This window comes from Tubulanus polymorphus, chromosome 1, assembly GCF_964204645.1.
Source record: "Tubulanus polymorphus chromosome 1, tnTubPoly1.2, whole genome shotgun sequence".
NCBI lineage: Eukaryota > Metazoa > Nemertea > Palaeonemertea > Tubulaniformes > Tubulanidae > Tubulanus > Tubulanus polymorphus.
In genome coordinates, this window is record NC_134025.1 from 19846263 (window position 1) to 19864706 (window position 18444).

General features: G+C 35.2%; 1 protein-coding gene across 12 annotated transcripts in view; it reads right to left on the reverse strand.

Moving 5' to 3' along the window:
* Positions 1-18444, reverse strand: part of LOC141899783 (synaptotagmin-like protein 4) — an 80184-nt gene that overhangs the window by 3804 nt on the left and 57936 nt on the right. For 7 of the 12 annotated variants that reach the window (XM_074786318.1, XM_074786326.1, XM_074786310.1 and 4 more), the window contains 7 exons: positions 16752-16847; positions 12889-12924; positions 11004-11027; positions 9673-9857; positions 6280-6382; positions 5405-5566; positions 3563-3595 (listed from right to left, as the gene is read on the reverse strand). In XM_074786318.1, coding sequence (XP_074642419.1) covers positions 3563-3595; positions 5405-5566; positions 6280-6382; positions 9673-9857; positions 11004-11027; positions 12889-12924; positions 16752-16847 — 639 coding nt within the window. Of the gene's footprint in view, positions 1-3562; positions 3596-5404; positions 5567-6279; positions 6383-9672; positions 9858-11003; positions 11028-12888; positions 12925-16231; positions 16265-16751; positions 16848-18444 lie in introns of all 12 variants that reach the window. The other 5 variants (XM_074786369.1, XM_074786342.1, XM_074786351.1 and 2 more) reach the window with 5 other exon arrangements.

Below are 18444 nucleotides of genomic sequence, written 5' to 3' on the forward strand. Positions count from 1 at the left end.
TATCCATTAGGCATATTATTATATCATTATATAAATATGGTTAAACTTTGGTCTTGTGATCTCTTTACTTGTAGAGCGCTTAGGTGTCATGCAGATGTTATTGTATAGAATGTTGGGGAGTTTTTTTTAGTAATAAACTAATGGATAGAGATGATATTCTGGGGATACACGGGTTAGTTTAGTAGATTTGGGGGGAAGTTAGAGAGGTTCAGGGAGAGAAGTTACGTTTAGTGAGAGTTGTAATGCCCCCTCCCAATTTTCATTGAGGCAGGGCATTCTTATTCTTTTATTTTATTAACACTTCTTTTATTTTATTTACACCTAAACCAATTACAGATATTAGAAGGACAAGACATAATTTAAAGATTTAATAACAAGGTAGACTAGGGGTCCAGGGACACCATGCCCACTTAGGAAATGGTTTCAGACGCTCAACAATTTACACTTCTTTTATTTTATTTACACCTAAACCAATTACAGATATTAGAAGGACAAGACATAATTTAAAGATTTAATAACAAGGTAGACTAGGGGTCCAGGGACACCATGCCAACTTAGGAAATGGTTTCAGTCGCTCAACAATCTAACAAATTCAATATTCAATGCCCCATCCAATGACCTTGAAACTCACCACAATCATAGAACATGTCAGCTGCTTAAATTTTGTATTTAATTGTGGTGACAAAATATGCCTCGTTACCAATATGATATGAAAATACTAAGTTATTCTACTTTTCAACGCCCCAAGTGACCATAAGCAAAGCCCAATGACCTTGAAACTCACGCTAATTAAAGAACATGTCATGAGCAACAACTTTGCAATTGATCATGGTAACAAAATATGCCTAGTTACCGATATGATATGGAACTACTAAGTTATTCTACTATTCAACACCCCCTGGTGACCATATAGATTAACTAATGTCTTTGAAACTCTTGAAATCATAGACCATGTCATGAGCTACAACTGCTTTCCAATTAATTGTGGTAACAAAATATGCATAGGTACGAATGTAATATAGAAATACTAAGTTATGCATTGTTCAACGCCCCCTGGTGGCCATATGCAAAAAAATGACCTTGAAACTCACCACGATCATAGACCATGTCATGACCTACACCTTTCCAATTGATTGTAGTAACAAAATATGCATAGGTACAAATATAATATAGAAAAACTAAGTAATTGTATTTTTCAACGCCCCCTGGTGGCCATATACAACTAGGGGTCCAGGGACACCATGCCTACTTGAGAAGTGGTTTCATATGCTCAACAATCTAACAATTCCAATATTCAACGCCCCATCCAATGACCTTGAAAAATCCAATGACCTTGAAACTCACCACGATCATAGATCATGTAATGAGCTACAACTTTCCAATTGATTGTGGTAGCAATATATGCATGGGTATGAGTATAATATAGAAATACTATGTTATTGTATTATTCAATGCCCCCTGGTGGCCATATAAAAAAACCAATGACTTTGAAACTCACCACAATCATAGAACACATTATGAGCTACAACTTGGTATCAAATGCTTAAGTATCAGCATAATGTGGAAAAACTTTTTCCACCTATGAGTACTGATGACACCAAGATGGCCGCCAATTGCGTCATAATTGCCTGATCAAATATACCTGTCTCGGGTATAAGAGATCCCTTTCCAAAGAATACCCATCACAAATTGCAATGAAAAATGCAAACCAGTAGGAAGCTACAGGACTCAGAATTCAGGCCATAATTGCCATTTTTGGGCACAAAAAAGGTAATTGATCAAAGCTTCTTCAAAATTTCCCGCAAGAAGTTCAAAAATGGGTAAAAAGTGATTTTAGCGAACAACAATATTTGCCAGTCTGCCATCTTGAATCTGACAGGGCCAGTTTTTGGACTGAAGATATGTCTAGGGTAGATACATGTATAAACCAAATATCAAGACATTACCAGGAAGCGTCTTCACAACTTCCCTAAATAACTGGATTCCGTCTAGGGACGGCCGAACGACGACCGAAAAGTGAAGGCAATAGCCCGCTGGGACTTAAGTCCCAAGTGGGCTTAAAATATGCGCTGAATCAATCCGGAATTTTCATTAGAATATCAGACACTAGGTACCTTTCTTTAAAGGTTTATTTGTTGTATGTCATTAACAATCAGTTATATGATACTTTATGCATAACTTTGAAGCGACGCGCCGTTAGCGAACGCTCAACAAGGTCAGTCATGTAGGCCAACGATAACACGAAACAGACCATGGTTTTCCCGGTTTAAGAGCATCTCTCCACATGAATTACAGGGACTTTAATGGACCATTTGTTGACACTAACCTTTAATAAATTTCGTATGGATACAATCAAGATAATTCCATTGATTCTGACAGGGCTAGTTTTTGGGCTGAAGATGTGTCTAGGGTAGATTGAAACCCAAATATCAAGACATTACATTGAAGCGTCTTCAAAATTTCCTAAAATAACTGGATTCCGTCTACGGCCAGACGGACGGACGAAAAGTGAACGCAATAGCTCACTGGGACTAAAGTCCCAAGTGGGCTAAAAATTACTTCAAAGAATATTCTTTTAATGCTTTTATTGCCGATCGTTTTTAATTGCAGGATATATGACATTAATTCGCATCGGGCTTCATGTTGCATTCACTGATCAGATGGCTGTAGCATAAATTCATACTAATCATAACCGGTATATGGCTATATGTTAATGACATGCAGATAGATACAATATAGGAAAATGACTTTAGGGAAAGGGTTAAATTAGAATGTAGATTAAGTCACTGTGTCATGCAGTAATGAAATGCATAAACTTGACAAAGTACCGTGGTTTAGTGCAAAGGTAAGTGCAATAACAGAACTTAAAAAGTACATGTACAGAATATTATACAGGTTGTCTCAAAAAATGTGTTACCGTAGCTTTAAGATTAATTAATCAATTACTAATCGAAATAAATATATTGGGGAGTAAGGTTGGTAGACCTGGATGTTTTCTCGAGGATGGAATATTGATATCCAAAAATAAGTCATGCATGGCTGAGGACTACTATGATTTTGAATGGCCCTCAAAATGGAGTCAACATTCCGAGCAAACATCCAGATCTACCAACCTTACCCCTCAAGAAATCTATATTTCAATTATAGTTATGAATAATCAATCTTTTAAGTTGGTACACACACATAGGAGACACCCAGCAGTTCACAATTCACTGCATTTTTTACTATAAAAGCCTCGTCCATATTAGAGAAAAGATACCATGATTTGCGTGCATACATCAAGAAAAAGATGTGCATACTAATGCGGCAGCAGGTTCTACTTCATGGATAGATTTTAATAAAATCTCATAAGAGATCTTTCGTAAAAAGAGATTCCAGAAAAAAAACTACATTTGAAATTTTATGAAACCAATGGTGAAAATAATCCCAAGGCAAGACATTTGATGGGATGAACTTAGAACTAGGCCTATAGTGTAAACATGTTCAAATCATCAGATATCAAAAATCTAGCGTAGACGTGGCTACATTAATTATGACAGAACAACAGAGTATATGGTATTACCAATGTTCCATTCGTATCCGTTATATCTTTACTCTGTTAACATCAAAAAGATAATTGCAGTGAAAATAATGAAACAAGCATAATGCCTAGTATCCCTCATCACTATGGCGTAAACATAAATAGGATATCAACTAGAAATGATGTTTCGGGTTAGAAACATTTTCGGTTGAAGACACTCAGTGACAGTTACGAACTCTACCGTTCAACAACAGACCACTGCCACGCGAGAACGAAGCTTGAACGCCGATACTCGAGGTCACAGTCTACGTTCCTCCTAGTTGCCGCTCCAATCCATAGCCACTCTGTTGTGTAGTCGCCTCATCAACATACCTTAACATCACATTGCAGGGCAAGTATGAAGTAGGGTCAACAAGGCAATACCCAAGAGAGGCAGGATCGGACGGAATAAATCGCATCGACTCCAGCGTTCGATTTCAAGTATATACTACACAATGTTGGTCAACCAGTACGGTGTTTTTTAATGCAAATTAGTATTGTTTAAAATTCATCTGCACATCGATACAAACGTTTTTTTCGTCAAGATGACCCCGGGCGTATGCAAAATTAATCTTTTTCTATCAATAGATTATACTTTATCTAAAGATTAACTGCTTTGTTGATTTTGGTGAGCTACACGTGTTACTAAAAAGATGGCGCTATGATCGCAGCTCCACAGTAAATATTGCAAACTACCCCGCGCATCAACATGGAATTTTCAGCACAGTACAAGATGCTTATTAATCTTTCTCATCTTTCTCTGAATCTTAGTTAGAGTAAATCGGAATTTCGGAACACACAAATCTTAGCTGCCTACGCACATGATAAGTGCTGTTTTATGTCCTTGCCCAGGCCTCATATCATAACCAAATATACGTTGTTGATTTAAATTTCATCAAAAAATATTTTTTTAGGCCTACGATATACAATACAACAAGTAGCGGCACATCTCAACGAGTAAGAATTCTTTTTTTAGAAAGGCCGATCACCACAGCCATATCGGTGCGCAAAAGTCAAGGGATATCCTGATATGACATCAGGCTGGAAAATAATAATTTTTCTACAGAATTCCTTCAATTTCTTCTTTCAGAAATAAATTCATTCTTTCTTTTAACAAACTCAGGAAAGCGCAACAAATTTGGTTTGATTCAAGAATAAGTATATATAGCTCCATTTTAGTCATTTACTTTCAATGCTTGTCAGCCATCTTGAAAGGTTGAACCTTCAAAATCCTCCCTATCCCTATATGATGCAACAACATCTAACAAAATGTCAAAAGATTTCATTGGCTAGTTCAGCCTGTATCTTCTCTACATGATCAAACAAAATGTCATAAAATTTTGATATATTTCATCTACTGGCTTTGCCTGTATCAAGTGCAACAAAAATGGCTGCCGATAAACCATCTTGAAAGGTAGAACCTCCAAAATCAATAAGATTCTACCCTACATGATCTGAAGATTTCTTCCACTAGTTCAGCCTGTATCCTGCTTATGAGGATGTTTGCCAGAAATAACTACTAAGAAACAAAGATGGTCACCAGTCAATCATCTTAAAAGCCTGAACATCCAAATTAATAGGGTTCTTCCCTACATGATGAGTTCAGTGGCATTAAATGGATAGACGGAGAGTTAAGTCCCCTTTTCCCTCCATAGAGCAACGGGGACAAAAATAGTTATTCATTACCACTAGCAGCAATGAAACATGGTATTTCTATTAATTTGTTTGATGTATTTAAAATTTTTTTAAATGAATATCCAAATTGCTGTGATTAATATTTTAGCAAATGCCACTCTTAAGTGAAAGGATAATTAGGAAATAAACAATTAGAAATTAACCAGTTACCCGTTCTTCAAGCTGATGCCACTGAGGTACTGGGTCCTTGAATTCGAAATAGTCCATGTTGATCGTAACTTCACCAAGGAAAGCATTTCGTCCAAGTCTGTCATTATGCCACACGGAAATCCACAGCGTTCTACTTTCCAATTCACTCTTCGTAATATTGTACTGAAATTCACACTTACAATTATATGTAAAACTAGGTTTAGCGATGGTTTAGCACAGAAATTTGCCTGTGTGGATGCTTGGCCTGTTCAACATTGGAACAAACTAAATTTAGACTGTTCTTAACCATTCTGAGACTAGGTCCATGGACCTTAATACATAACTCATTATTCATGCTGTGACCTCATATGAATATTGCTTCTTGTGAGAATCAACCAAGATCGTGCATGAATTTTCAACCGACTTGCTGCTACGTATTTTTAGTATTAATCAACAAAATCGTTACTATTTCAAAAATGAATCATTTCATCAATTCCAAAAAGCAACATTTTTTAAGGTTTCAGTGCATGTCATCTAGAGACTAACAGAAGACATGTTCCTGCCGCAATTTTTTCACAGAAGATTATAATAGGTCACACGTATTGTTACATGCGTCATTATTTCCTTCATGGGCAATATGATGCGCTGTTACGTTATGTTTATTACTTCTATACATGCGAGGTCCAGTTCAACAGAACCAATATCTGACCATGACAACTTCTTATAATCATATTAATTACACTCAAATCTTGAAAAGCTTTCGTGGACCCGATGTAACCACTCCTTACACCTCATAATTGAGTGAATCATATTTTCGATCTTTCAAATTTCATAATTCAATTAATTGCTCAATTTTATTGAGTATGATACGTACAGAAATAAAGATATTCACTAACCTTCAACTGTTCATCATACACTGGATTAATGGTATGCTTTTTGACACGGGTTTTTCGTTTACTATTCCGCGTCTTATCTGGAAGCAAGTAGCATTTCACATACCTATAAGAAAAGAGATTACTTTAAAAAGGCTGCTTTTTCACTGTGATATACATTGCTCTGCGAGCAAGTCCCCTCCATGAAACATATATCATAGGCTATAAATTATCTAAATAATTTTTTTTGGGGTTAGGTTATATCTGGTTCTCTTACTTTTCTTAATAAAATTCATAAAGCCATTAGGCTTTATGAATTTTATTAAGAAAAGTACGATAATTAGCAACAATGCTTACTGCCATGTACATTATTTCAGCACATGGAGGAGGTTTTTAACCCATCAATAGCCAAAAATCCCTGTCACCGTTGCTCGGCACATCTGTACTGTTACCTGCATTTACAATATCGGATAATACCGTTAAAATGGAAATGTTATTTTGTATTTTCATCTTGGAAATACAACCTATACTCTAGACTTTATATTGTGGTTTAATCTTAAATCTAAACCATGTTCGATAATGATTCTGTCCACATGAAACTGAACTTTCTTGGTACAGTTAATTGTTCAGGGCATACATGCAAGCGATGCTTCATCTGTGAATGGGTAGCTGGCGCTACTATGTGTAAGATGGTTAGTTCAGACCACATGTCTGAGTAAAAAAAAATATGGCATCACACGATTCATTGTGAAGACAATCGAATTGAGGATAGTTTTTACCGAAACCAGTGTTTCGTGTGTCAGAGCAATGCACACAGTCACGAAACCAGCCATAAAAGCATTCCTGTTTCATCGTTTGGGTTTATGTCTCGCTGTACGTTCGGCTTTACACAACTAAATCTTCACCATCTAAGAACTTGGTCGAAAGCATATTCAATACCTAATCTCACCAAAGCACAGCCTACAAAGACTCTTGGTTTGACTTAAATATGGCTGAATCAATACAATGCCTCTGATAATTACATAGATTGCCTCAGTCTTTGAAAAACATCCAAATAAAAAGTAAACACGCTCCCTTACATTACTTGTTGTACGTACACACACCCACGCATCCATAGAAGAACAGTACATACAGGGTATTAACCGACTAATGCTGAAGCTTATCTTCATTTTTCTCTCATTTACTCCTCTGAACATCAAAATTGGAATAGCCCAAGGATTATTTCTTTGAGCTCTACATATTTGTGATCAAATGTTTTTAGATAGAGAAATCAAACATATAAGATCTGCTCTCAAGAAACTAGCCTATCCAGACAAAATTTTGAATAAAACTTATTTCAAAGCCCGAATTTCTCACTTAGGACGAAATGACCTGACCACAAAACACAGAGCTCAAACGAATATTATAATCCTGTATTTACCTACTTTGGAATGCTTTAAATCCACATTAAGCACTATTGACACTTGATTAGTTTTTCAATATAATAACAAACTCACCAATGTTTTAACCAAAAACAAACCGACAGTGAGCTAATAATATTGAGTCTAGGGTCTATAAGGCGTAAAGGCTGTAATATGATGTACATTGGTGAAACGGGACGTTTTCTTAATCAGCGTATCAAAGAACACAGAATAGATATCCGCAACCAAAAGCCTGAGAGTGGGATAGCGAATCATGTCTTTACAACCAAGCACCAATTTGACTTTCAGAATTGAAACTTATCTATCCTTGTAAAGACATTCATAAGACTCTCATATTTGAATCAGCCCTAATATGTAAACTTTCAAAATCCAATTGATTTACTAATTTAAATACTGGTTTTTCTCCACATGAGAAAATGAGGATTGTTCCATTGTGTGCGTTTATTGATAGATAACCACCTGCCATTTCATTACAATTAAATCAACTTTATCATATTTAGACAAATTTATCCTTGATAAAATCATTGGCCCTCTTTACTAATTAAGCTGCTCCGGAACTTGTTCAATATGGTAACCATTTTCACAGTACACTTACGCTCAACATCTCATTTCCTTCAGATTTTTGACAGTTAAGATTCAGTATTTTTTTCAAAATCTGTCACTTTACGAACACTTAAGTCCTTGATTCACGCTGGTGCTGTTTTGAATACCTTAGTTTTTACAATTCCCCACAGATCAGATGTCTATTGCAGGTATCATTTTAAGAGTAAATGCTGTCAAAATAGAATATTGTGCAAAAGTTATTTTCAAATGTGATAAATTCACAAATATCAAATATGCAACTGGTTTGAATTTTAGTTCAGCAATTAGTGAGAAATATGACTTTTAAATAAACACGTGCTCACTGTTATTATTTATGTTAGCAGGTGCTATCTCTGACAAGCGCTCACAGCTACGAGTAATTTCACAAGACATTTCATAGGATATTTAATCATTTTAGAAGTGTCTTTGAATTTTATAATTGTATACCATTGCTACAGTTGGATATGACATTCAGAAGCGCTATATACAGTGAACAAACAAATGTTTATGTGATTGATTATACATAGGCAACACTACTAGCCGCACACGTACTTGTGTTGATTGTCATAGATAACATCATAAATAGCACCACTGCAGGTAGTATGTGAACTATACCACAAAGTGAAGGATAACTAAATGACTCATTTATATCTAATTAGAGATACGTTTTTTCGATCAGACAGATCTCAGGTCGTTATATATACATATCTAAATTTCTTCTTGTTAAAAAAATGCAGAAAGTACAATTTTGATAGCATTTGCCATTTGAAATAAATGTACACAATGGAACAATCCTTATACATTTCTTGTTTTGGTTCAAGTCCATTTTCATGGCCATTCAAAAAATACCGTAGTGCTCAGCAGCCACCATGTTTCTTCCCAGTTGCTACTACGAGTTATCTCAATAGTTTACACAGTTACATAGCCATTGTTCACAATTGACCAATGAGCATTTAGAAATAAGCAGAGTTTGATCACATTTTCAGCCAATCAGGATCTGTGCCATTCCGATTTCCACAGCGCAAATATCAAACAAGTGAATGAGAAGGAAACAATTCCTTTATTCTCTCATTGACGATTAGAAGAGTAACCGCTTGTACACGCTTGAAATCTTCGAGTTTTTGGTGCTTCCATAATTTAAATAGGATTGTTAGACTTCAGATCAATAAATACAGTATATTACATGGAAAAATCAGACCTGCGTGTAGCGTGACCATTGAATATTTTAGTTCTTCCGTGTGACCTATTACTTGGATAAACCTTGTTTCATTATTACTATGCACATGCACAGTGAACCATCCACCAGTACCGAATGACGTATAATGACTATCAGAACCTGAATGGATTTTGGTCATTTGCAATTCGTTGAAATCATGGCTCCATCCTATTTCAATTTGAGATAACTGTGACTTACGGATCGGTTCTGCGACGTTTCTCATCTACCAGTGCCAGACCACGGCACTGCTTAATGTTTATGATGAAAACGCCTGTCTTGTAATTATAATCCAAACTGAACAAGATTTCTCCTTCAACTGGAATCGTTCCGTACAACCCTTCACCGGCATCGCTGTAGAAACTGTAAACGCTTTCACGACTTCCCTAAATGGAAAATAAAGAGAATTGCATTACTAAGAGAAATCACTCATTAGTCTTCCGTGTCAGGTATCCAGGATCTGGTGGAATAGTTTCAGCAAGGTTCACAATATAATTCTTTCATTCCGTAAATCTTTAAAGGCGCTTTTACAATGGAGATCTTTGCGTTGAATTGATAATGTTTGTAGTCATTATGAATCACTTATAGATAAGGATTACTGTGTCAATATTAATTATCAATTTGTGATGTATATCAATGTTATCAATTAATTGTATGTAACTGAATGATAATACAACATCAAAAATAAATAATTCTGTACCTGTTAATAAAAAAAAACTATTCTAAATGTAACATTCATATGCTATTAGTTGCTTCTAGAACACAAAAGTGCTTGACACAATATCCATTCTAAATCAGTCACATCCTTGTGTAATTATGAATCATCTTAATTTCATAGTATTTTAGGCAATTCTTAGAAGAAAGTCCCACACTTAGAACTAAAATCAGGTGTGAAATGTATATTGAAGTACCAGGGAAGTGGTTTATTCAACGTTTTGACAATATTGCAATACATGTACACATGTATTTATCTTCAGGAATATAATGAGATTTTCTATATTATCATCACAACACCGACAGTGTTTAATCAATGGTTATAAGGCTCATCAATCAAATGTCCCAGAAATGAATTATGGCTCATTTTCAGATACGCAGATTTAATTCATATAAATTTTACTTGAATGTTCAATAGATTAGAACCAGGCAATTCCAGACTTGGTCGTTATGTGGTAATGTTGCAGAAACAAAGGTTCTCAGTAAATGCAAAAATAGTTAACAATGAAATTGACATATACCATTAACCTTAAACGTAGGAGCAGTGTTTCAAGAGAAAAAAGTTTACGACAGAAATTACAACAATCGTCTTAATCAAACATGTATGTGCTGATAAAATGACATAATGTGAAAACTTTAAAGCTGTTGATGTGCCATGGTATTCTTGCAAATATGGTTCGCATGAGGCTTAATTAATGGATCCAATTTACAGTTGGTTTCAAACCACATTTCTAAGAATATCGTTTATTATAGGAAATTCTGTCACACTAGATCTTTCAGGTTCACCTGGAAAATCAGCATGTATTAATGTGCCCTACCTGTGAACTGCTGTTTCCTAAACTCTGTAACCCAACATAAGAAAGAATTCTTCATTCATTCAATTAATACCACAAAACGCTATTGAATATTCGATTCACTGAATTCATTCAAATAAACTACATGCACCAAATTAGTTAGTGTGTACAGTACGATTAAAAGTAGGATATCCTTGACTCAGCTATATGCATATGTAGAATGTAGGTAAAAATGTCAGGGGAAAATGTTTCAGGGAAAAAATGTCTCCGGAAAAATGTCCCAGTTTTTCAGGGCCCTTTTTTTCTGGGACATTTCTACCGTATACTGCATATGTCAGTCAACCTCTGCAGTCCTGATCCATTTGAGAATAAGGTAGTAAAATCTGAATGTATATGACTAATGACTGAGTCAGATCTCATCAGATGAACTCGATAAATTTGCTTGGTCAAAATGATAAATATAGCATATTTTCTTATGTTTGACTTGGATAAAAAATCAGAAGACATCATTTTGAATTATCAACCGCAGGAAGATTTACCAACAGATAACCATGGACGTATAAATACGTCCATGAGCTTACAGAGATATCAATCAATAGATAGTGTCAGCAAAACATGAAACAAGTGACCCAATATAGACACCTTCTTGCTGACAATGTCAGAAAACCAACTATAATAGGCAAACAGGCTTTCTACATGGTTGCGAAATACAATACAAAACTGTCAACCTAGCCATGTTTCTGACCATGACCATGGACTCGCATGTGATCTAGAGTCTATTGACATAACCGTCACTCAGCATGTCTTTGGCAGCCAGCCAGTGTTTTCACTTCGGGCACATTTTGAAATGCATAACAAAAATACGTATATACATGTTACATGTTAACATAATTATGTGATAATAGGACATGTTAAAGAAAGGATCAAATATTGTGTTGATTTTTATTCTATAATTTGTGGAGAAATCTATCTATTTCATGTTTTCATCATTATATTTACGTACAAAATAAAAACAGCATGAAAAGTATGTATACTCCATTACAATAAATAATACCAAAATCTTCCAGATACTTATAACTCAGAATATGGGTAAGTTGGACAACAATTGTAGTCCCAAGTAATCCGTTTTAAACACTCTACAAATGCCGTACAATTATATCAGCTAGTTATTTCTACTTTTAATCACCTTGCGTAATTTTGCTCGACCATCACGTAGTTTTTGTTCAAATCTCTGCAGGAAAATATTCGATTGTTGGTTATCAGGTTTAAGAGTATTCCTGACATTTCCCAGTTCAACTTCAGGTTTCTGTGAACTGCTGCTATTATCGGTGACCTCTACCTGTTCACCACACTGATGATCTAATTGCAATAGTTCATCATTATCTTCCTCACAGTCGCTATTATCTCTATCAAATTCTAATCTAAGAACCGACCTTAACACCAAACGTTTTGTATTATTATTCCATCTGTAGTGATTGTTCTTGTCATTGTATTTTTTCCTCATTTTGTGCACAACAGACTTAGTAAGTTATGGAATGTTTTAGGTCTACACTATTCTGTAGATTCTGTTAGTTTGTATGGGACACAAAACATGGTCACAGTTGGCATGTCTCGTGCAAAGGTCACGTGCAGTAATTTGCTGGTTAGTTCATTTTCTTGTCGAAATCACCATGAACAGTTACATCGATAAAGTAATTTGTTGTTAAAGTGTTTATTCGATGCAAAAGTAAGAAAATAAAACATAACATTATATGCAATGCATTTTTAATTGGAAAATATTTGAAAAACTTTTCGTTTGATTCCAATTCCAATTAAAAACACATGTTAGGATATGTGCTTTGAATACTGCCACCGCACCTGTTTGTTAATTGTGGATTAGAAAAATCTATACATATGTGCAATCACATACCCGCAGACTAAGTCTGTCCAAGAAAATGGTCGGACTCTGAAAAAAATTTAATAGAACAATCCTAACAAATGGAAAATAACAAAGCAAACAGAAGGCTTATTTCCTGTGAAGTGAAATAAATACGATAATAAACAAACGAATAGATAAAACTTATCAAGAATATAAAGAGAGATATAACTTTAAACCAGTATGCTATTTTACTGTGATTGTATATATTCATGGCAAATTCCATAGATAGATCAACAAATTTATTGATACTATCTTTTTATATTAGAAAAGCAAAATACAAACATTTAAGTATTCGGAAAAAGAAATGGTTATTAAAACAATAATTAATTTAACTGAATTGTCTTTACTTTATGAATCAATGGGGCTTGTTTACGCTACTATGGTAAGTGACAAATCTATCAGGTTTCCTAGCAGATGACCGGTTATCCACATTAAAATTCCTTTTTCAATTCAAATTGAACCAAATTTTCTCTACAAGTAAATCCAAACACTCATTAAGGCCAGTTTCAACAAGACATATTCAAGTTTAAGAAAATCAATTCCAAATCACAACCTTTCTATTGGCCTCCTATCAGGTGTACAGAATATGCTATTTCTGAATTTGTGAAAGGTATTCTGCTCTAATGAACATGCCAAAAGAATATTCCAATATTGGTAGAGCCGAATTGTAACCTGTCTCAAGAAGTCAACCTTTAATCTTAAAGGAGGCTCATACAAAACATTTGGTTTCAGAAGATATCAAAAATTCAGTTCAAATTGAGTGAACATGGACTAATTTTAAGAAGGTTTAATTAAAATCGACTGTTCGTCAAGCCATCTGGTATGATTGCAGGATTTAGGCAAGCCCCATTGATTTCAATGCAAACACACTTTACTTGTTTCATAGTGAGAATGGTAAGCTTAAAGCAAATAACAGAACAGCGAAATACCAAAAACCAGTCTGCATATGTTATAAAAGGTACTTGTGGGTATAGTGTACTCACAAGCAGACTTAGTTTGGATTGTGAAAATTTAGATAATGCAAGAGGAGCAGGGGCATCATCTGTCTCCTCGCTATACTGGCCATTATCATCTTCGTCATCATCATCATCGCTATCATCTTCACCCTAAACAATAAATATATACAGGACACTCTAACGCCCAAGTAAAGGGAGGACTTTAATCATGCCACGAAGCAAAGGGAGGCGAGTTTCGCCAAATAATAAAGCATGAATGGGATATCAGCACAGCCTCTGTGGGAGTTGAGGATTCTGCAAGGTTTTTAACCCTGTTATCTACATTCCATTTTTCCTACATTTCGATTAAAATCAAAAACTGAGTGAACAGTCTCATTTTGGTGGCTCCCATAATAATTGTTGCTTTCCAGAGCCTACTAATCTGTTTCAAATTTGAATGAAAATGGACGAATTATGAACATTTAAAACTGTCTCGTCACATGCAAATCCGGTGATATGCCAGTGCTCCATTCATTCCTAATGCGTAACATAATTCAGCTCGTGAATCTGGCTTGCAAAGTAGTAAAACTGGCCCTAATGTCTGGTTTCACAAAAACATTTAAGCTGAAAATCATTAAGCCTCAATCACTGTATCTATTGAAAACTTACTATATCATTGAAAAGTAGACAAAAAGTTATTTAAAAAAAAACTTTTTCATGAAACGGGATGGAGCACAATATCTCAGTTAAGGTAAAGGCTTTCCAAGGAAAACAAATACCACATTGAAACCACTTTATATTCATATTTTGAGGATAAACGGATGGGTAAGTTAAGTTTAGAAAATATACATTTACAGCAGAAACCTAGATAATGAAAGAATCAATTCATAAATAGAAGTAAAATCCAGACAACATACATAACCAGGAAGAAATTATCTAACTGGGATTAGCAGAATCGTAGAAAAGCCCGTTAAACAGCACTTCAAAAATTGTTTACTAACCACTCATTCCAATAAAACCTATTTGTATAGGGCACCTAGGAAAAAAGCAATAGAATATTTCTAACATCAAGGGAACTTACTAGAATGTGCCAATGCCAGGGTAAGCAGACAGCAATGGGGCAAGAAATTGAAGACGGGTATTGCATACTTCATAAAAAAGCATAGTTCTTTTAATTGTTCATCATTTTTGTAAAAAATGGTTGCCCACAGTAGAAGAGGCTTAACTTTCAGACCAAGTTTCATGGAAGTCCATCTAGAATTGAAGGCTGTATCATGCTAACAAGCAAATAAAGATGGCTGCCTTGGTGGCCATTGGTCAATACCCTCCATTTTCCATAGGATTTGACATCTCACCTACCCTAATCTTTACACAAATCCAGAATTGCACGCTGCTTACAGGAACTCCAAGATGGCTGTCCAACCAACAACATCCATTTGCAGGATTGAACACTCACCTGGCTGATTAATCCTCACACCAAGTTTCATAGAAATCGTGCCAGAATTACAGGCTTATCATACTAACACAAAATTCAAGATGGCCACATTTTTGATATGACAATAACCTCCATTTTCAATAGGGGTGAATATTTCACCTGCCCCAATACTTATACTAAGTTTCAGAGAAATCCATCAAGAATTGTTGGCCATTTCGTGCTAACAGGTCAAGAAAATAATGATAAAATAAATAATAAGATACCTCCCATAAATAGTGCTGTAACTGAAAAATATCATCTTTGATAAGAATAATGAAGATTTGGAAATGAAGGCCTTCATTGAATTACTTGAAAGAATGGATCAAGCACCCGGCATTCCACCAAAATCATATTAAACAGATATAGTTATTTTAGTCCTGTCTCATGTTTTGTTTCAACCAAAAAATTGTTTTTCTTGATGTTTCTATTTCAATTGTTATAATTTGCAAAAGTCTTCTCTTGGTTCACAACTTTCACCTCTTTTTCCACAGTCCTTCAATGTAAGTGGAAACAAACTGAAATAAAATATTCTTTATTTTATCCCATACCCCTTCCATTTTAAGATGCCAGTAATAGTAAATTCTATTTCCCTTCGCCCTTCCATTTTTTCTTGAAAAATCTGTATTCCAAGTAATTACATACAGGCCTAAGCAGAATAAGCAGAGTTGTCTTTTGAAGTGAGAAGGGTAAGTGTGACTCCAGTCTCTCCTGTCCAGACTTCAACATTTTTTAAAAATTTCTTTCAAGATTTCATAATCTTCATATCAAAAATTAAGATGGTATTCTTTCGTCACATTACAGATCAGTTTCCTGAATGGTTAGAAATATGCCATTTTATTGTCCTGGATACCCGCTAGATAAACAGAAACATAACAACATTTAAGTTCCAAGAGTTCAGCGAGACAGCAAAGCAAAATTTACTTACAAGCGAACTGCCTACCCGTGAAGACGGGGAGCTCTTTAAAACAAAAATAAACTGGTCAAATGCAAGAATCATTTAAAACTTATTAAGAAGCAATGATTTTGCAATCATTATCTACTTACTGAAGCTTTGTTAAACTAGTAAGCAGGCCTACAACTACAGTTGCTTAGAGGGAACTAAAACACGAAGTCGAAGGGCTTTACTGCGGCTATGAATGTCATTACCACAGGGGTACCTAACACTATTCTCCTTACCATAAGCATTCTAAGTACCATTTATATGAAAACTGTTTTTACATATAGTTCCTAAAAGGTCTAATGACAAACCCTGCGCTGTAGTGGCAGAAAATATGCTTGTAATTTTCATAAATTTGCCATTTTTGCGAATGAAAAATCTCGGTCAGATGTGGTAACCACATTTTGAGATGCACACGTTTCGCACGCTTTTCCAATTTAGTATAGGAAAAGCCTTCAGACTTTGTAGCTGAAACTATAAAGTAAAACTTGAATCGATCAATACATACCCCATGAGATTGACTAGTAGAAAGCAATGAGCTTTGTTGTTGGGCTTTATGCGATTCAACAGCTCTGTCGATGTCTTCTGCATGATCTCCAGAATCCTGTAAAATATATATTGACATTTCAGATTGGGCTCAACTGAAAAAAATCAAGTTATCCAAGTAATCCTGGTCTTGCCAAAATGCAGGATCCGGTTCCGCAGTTGTGAGTAAAGAGTAAACGCCGAGTAAGAATTAGTTCATTTTCGATAGTTAACTCAAGAGTTAAATGTTAATTCACAAATGTGGAACTAGGTCCAGTACCTAATTTCACAGTTCTAAATTGCTATTTCAACCCAGGAACTGGGTGCTGGAGTCAGTTCCTTCGACAACGTGTGAATTACATTTGTAGATCTGATATTAAATTTAGTTCATTCCAGTGCCAAATTTATAACCTGAACCCTTGGTCCACATTGTTTGATTATCCTTAATCGTCCTTTTTTAATGAACGGGACTTTTGGAGTCGAAGTTTTGGAGCCCTGATTTGTGAAGCGAGGTTTACCATAAGATACAATGAAAGAGACACAAAAAAATTCGTTCGGTGTCATAAAATTTTCTTACCGATGCAACCTTCAGATAAAATCATAAAAATCATTACGATAATCAGATTTTGAGGCATAAAACAATTCCATAAAAATTCAGAAAACTCCTACCACCGTCTATAAACCGCATTCAACCCTACACCACAAAATAGCAGGCAAAATAAAACATCATCGATTAAGGGAGAGAACGATAAAGGAATTCCGTACATCTTTGAAAGAGTAGTAAAATACATATAAGGATCACTTCTGTGGAATAGTTACTATTCAAATGATCATACCTTCTGTCTCATGTAAACGTCCTCATTATGACGTGAACGATGAAGTTTTGGTGAACGAAGCAGTTTCGGTGAATGATGCTCTAAGTTATAAAGGTACTGGGCCCGTTGTAACCGTGGAGACTGCGTGCCTTGGACTCCTACTTCATCCATAATTCAAACATGAACGAACTTTTTCCGTAAGGCATATGAAAATTTCCTCCCAACGACAACACCGACAAGTAATCCGAAATCGGTCATTTTGTAGACATAACCCACAAATACACTAAGTGCACACGTTCTACTAGTGTACTATGTAACTATACGCCGATTATCACCACGACAATCAATAAAATTATTATAGCATATACATATTACATGGAAATATAGGTTGCAGGTGTTGCGCAGTTTTCCGATGGAAAATCAGGGTGTTCCCGAAACAGTTCAAATTATCCAAACGATTATTTGTCATTATTCGGTAGATTACGTACAGATCAAGAGCGCTGGTAATTATATCCGTACGTAGTTTAACTCAGTTGTCAACCCTTCTATCGATATCAAAGCAAAATGAATTAAGTAAGAACATTCATAGAACTACTGGTACTGATATCCATTGAAAACTTATAAAATTCGTTGCTTGAAATATATACCATAGACTTCTCAAAATGAGTAGTCAGAACACAACAACTATGTATCTTGTGTCCTTGTTCTAATTCCAATTATGTATTTTTGTAGCTAATAACATACATAATGATTGAATTAAGAAATATATTAAAATCTCAAGCATTCCCTGATATCACCTGTCTCCATTAATAAGACCTTATCCGTGTTGACACATTAATATAAAGAGAATTCCACAATAAT